The sequence below is a fragment of the Sycon ciliatum genome, unplaced genomic scaffold (assembly GCF_964019385.1).
Source record: "Sycon ciliatum unplaced genomic scaffold, ocSycCili1.1 SCAFFOLD_2739, whole genome shotgun sequence".
In the NCBI taxonomy this organism is placed as follows: domain Eukaryota; kingdom Metazoa; phylum Porifera; class Calcarea; order Leucosolenida; family Sycettidae; genus Sycon; species Sycon ciliatum.
Genome location: NW_027045035.1, coordinates 1 through 2,653, shown reverse-complemented (window position 1 = coordinate 2,653; position 2,653 = coordinate 1). Strand labels below are relative to the sequence as shown.

General features: G+C 44.3%; 1 protein-coding gene across 1 annotated transcript; it reads left to right on the top strand.

The window, feature by feature from the left end:
* Nucleotides 1-241: 241 nt before the first annotated feature.
* On the top strand, nucleotides 242-2,078 carry LOC135830812 (fibropellin-3-like; the record flags this gene model as incomplete). Its single annotated transcript, XM_065343022.1, is given in 3 exon segments — nucleotides 242-355; nucleotides 1,226-1,339; nucleotides 1,851-2,078. Coding segments are annotated over 3 exon segments (456 nt in total), but the record flags the coding sequence as incomplete, so codon positions are not given.
* Nucleotides 2,079-2,653: the final 575 nt, after the last annotated feature.

Below are 2,653 nucleotides of genomic sequence, written 5' to 3'. Positions count from 1 at the left end.
AGAGTCCACCAACTAAACCAGGTTTTGAACAGTCAGACGTGCACAATTTCAGTTGGTTTAGTTGGTAGACTTGTACACATATTAACTTGTGCCCCACAGTTTCCCTTGTTCCAATTTAGTGTTGGCTACTTTTACCTTTAAAATTACCTGAATGGGTGGTGCATATTTCATATTATTGCTAAACACCCCCCCCCCCCCCCAACCCCAAACCAATGGATTCTCTCTTTGTTTTGCATTTCAGATTTTGATGAATGCGGCAGTGATCCCTGTCAGAATGATGCTACATGCACTGACATGGTCAACGGGTTTGACTGCACCTGTGCACCTGGATTTACTGGTGTCAATTGTGAAACTGGTGAGTTCCATTTCATGTGATTGAATCATAGTCGCTCTGTTTCGTGGTGTTCTGAGCCTGTTGTAACCCTAGGCTCCTCTGGTATTGGGCAATAGAGCTGAAACCCTCTGTGGACTGCTAACCGGTGCTCAGCGGTAGTGTTCTTCTGACGCACCGTAAATACTGACGTTTGTGTATTCGTTTAAAAAAAGAAAAGAGTACCAAGAGGAGGTACAAGTTACGCTATAATATCCACTAACACCACCAGTTACATTACAATCAGCTCATACGATAGTATTGCCAGTTAGGTGTAGAACGTCAGTACCGTTGGTCAGTGCCGTGCAATGTTATCGCATGAGCTAATTGTAAAGTAACTGGTGGTGTTAGTGGATATTATAGCGTAACTTGTAGCTCTTTGGTCCTCTTTTCTTCTTATAAATTAATCCTTGGCTTTCCACCAGAGTCTAGTTATGTACACCTATTTGTGTATTCTTTAGTCTTGGAATGGGTTTCATAATCATAGACCTCCTCCAACACTAGACACGAGAATGCGTTGAGCAAAACCTGAATTCCTTACAGTACTACTAAGTCCCATTGTATTGAAATATTGAAATAACTCCAACCTTCCAACCTATAGTGTCTATTCCCATCACCTTTTGGTCTTTGCAGCAATATTGATCTGTTTTGCATGCTCACATGAATGCTTCTTGTCTCTTTGATACAATGCAGTTATAACTCGGTAAACGAATCTCTTCTCACGTGGTATCATCTCTGTGTGTGTGTGTGTGTGTGTGTGTGTGTGTGTGTGTGTGTGTGTGTGTGTGTGTGCATGTTTTGTTTGTGCTTGTGTACTTGCATGCCCCCCCCCCCCAAAAAAACCCCCCTGAGCAGATATCAATGAGTGTGCCAGTGGCCCATGTCAGAACGACGGGACGTGCAACGACCTTGTCAACGCCTTCCAGTGTGACTGTCTGGCCGGGTTCACCAGTGTGATGTGTGAAACAGGTGAGTGATGAGTCTGATTTGCATTGCGCAGTATAGTATTTCAGGGCGAGCCGGAGAAGTGTTTGATTGGTCCCACCATACCCTAGCCTTTCATACATTGTCACGGTAGGATATGACGAGTAGGCATGGCCACCTCAGCAGTAAACACACGCTGGTGGTCAACAAATTGGTTCCGCCATAACCTGACCAATTTTTGGACCAGTCCCGCCAGGCCTGTACCACCAATGAAACTATGGGAGTAAAACGTTTTTAGAGAAGCAATCATGGCCTGGTGCTGATTTATTCAGCACCATTGTTGCGAGAGTATCCCGGAATGCCAGGATAAACGAGATTATGAGTGTATTACTTTTAAGAACTCAGATGGTGAGCCAAGGAAAACATTTGTAACATGGAAATTGAAAATTGTGGGTTGGTGGACTCGATCGCATAACTTGCGCCCACAATTTCTGTGTCTTTCCCTCAAACTAGTGAACATTTCTGTATTCCATTTACCTTTTCCTTCTTTTTACAGACATTAACGAATGCGGCAGTAACCCATGTGCGAGCAGTGCTACGTGCAATGACATGGTCAACGGATTTGACTGCACGTGTGCACCAGGCTTCACCAACACACTCTGTGATGTGGATATAAATGAATGCATGAGTGAGCCGTGTGAGAATGGAGCAACTTGCAATGACCTGATCAATGCATTCACTTGTACTTGTGAAGCTGGGTTTACTGGAGTACGCTGTGAAACAGGTAAGGATTTTTCAAATAAATTCAGACTCTCATTTCAATTTTTGTGTCCCATCTTGGCTGCCTTTAAAAGGCCAGAATGAGTTGTCATGGCACTCTGGATGTTATGTGCACGTGCTGGTGTGTGTGTGTGTGTGTGTGTGTGTGTGTGTGTGTGTGTGTGTGTGAGTGTGTGTGTTTTTGCTCCGTGATGAGCTGATCCGTGTGCCGAGTGGATGTACAGTGTGAGAGACTACACACGTCTTTGCAATGCTGTTCTATGGTTCGGGTGTGCAAGATGTAAGCTAGCCGGGAACGGCAGTGCAATCATACCATTACCATTATTATGTTTTAAGAACTCAGATGGTGAGCCAAGGAAAACATTGTAACATGGAAAAATGTGGGCACAAGACTTAGTTATGCGATCGAGTCCACCAACTAAACCAGACTTTGAATACCCACGAACCTTACAAGTTGGAAGGCCGTTGGTTTAGCGCTATCGAGCAGTGCTCAAGCTGACTTTCATGCCGCAGAATATCTCGGTACTCGTTGTCAGTTTTGTGCTAGATTGTGCACGTCGTACTGTTCAAAATCTGGTT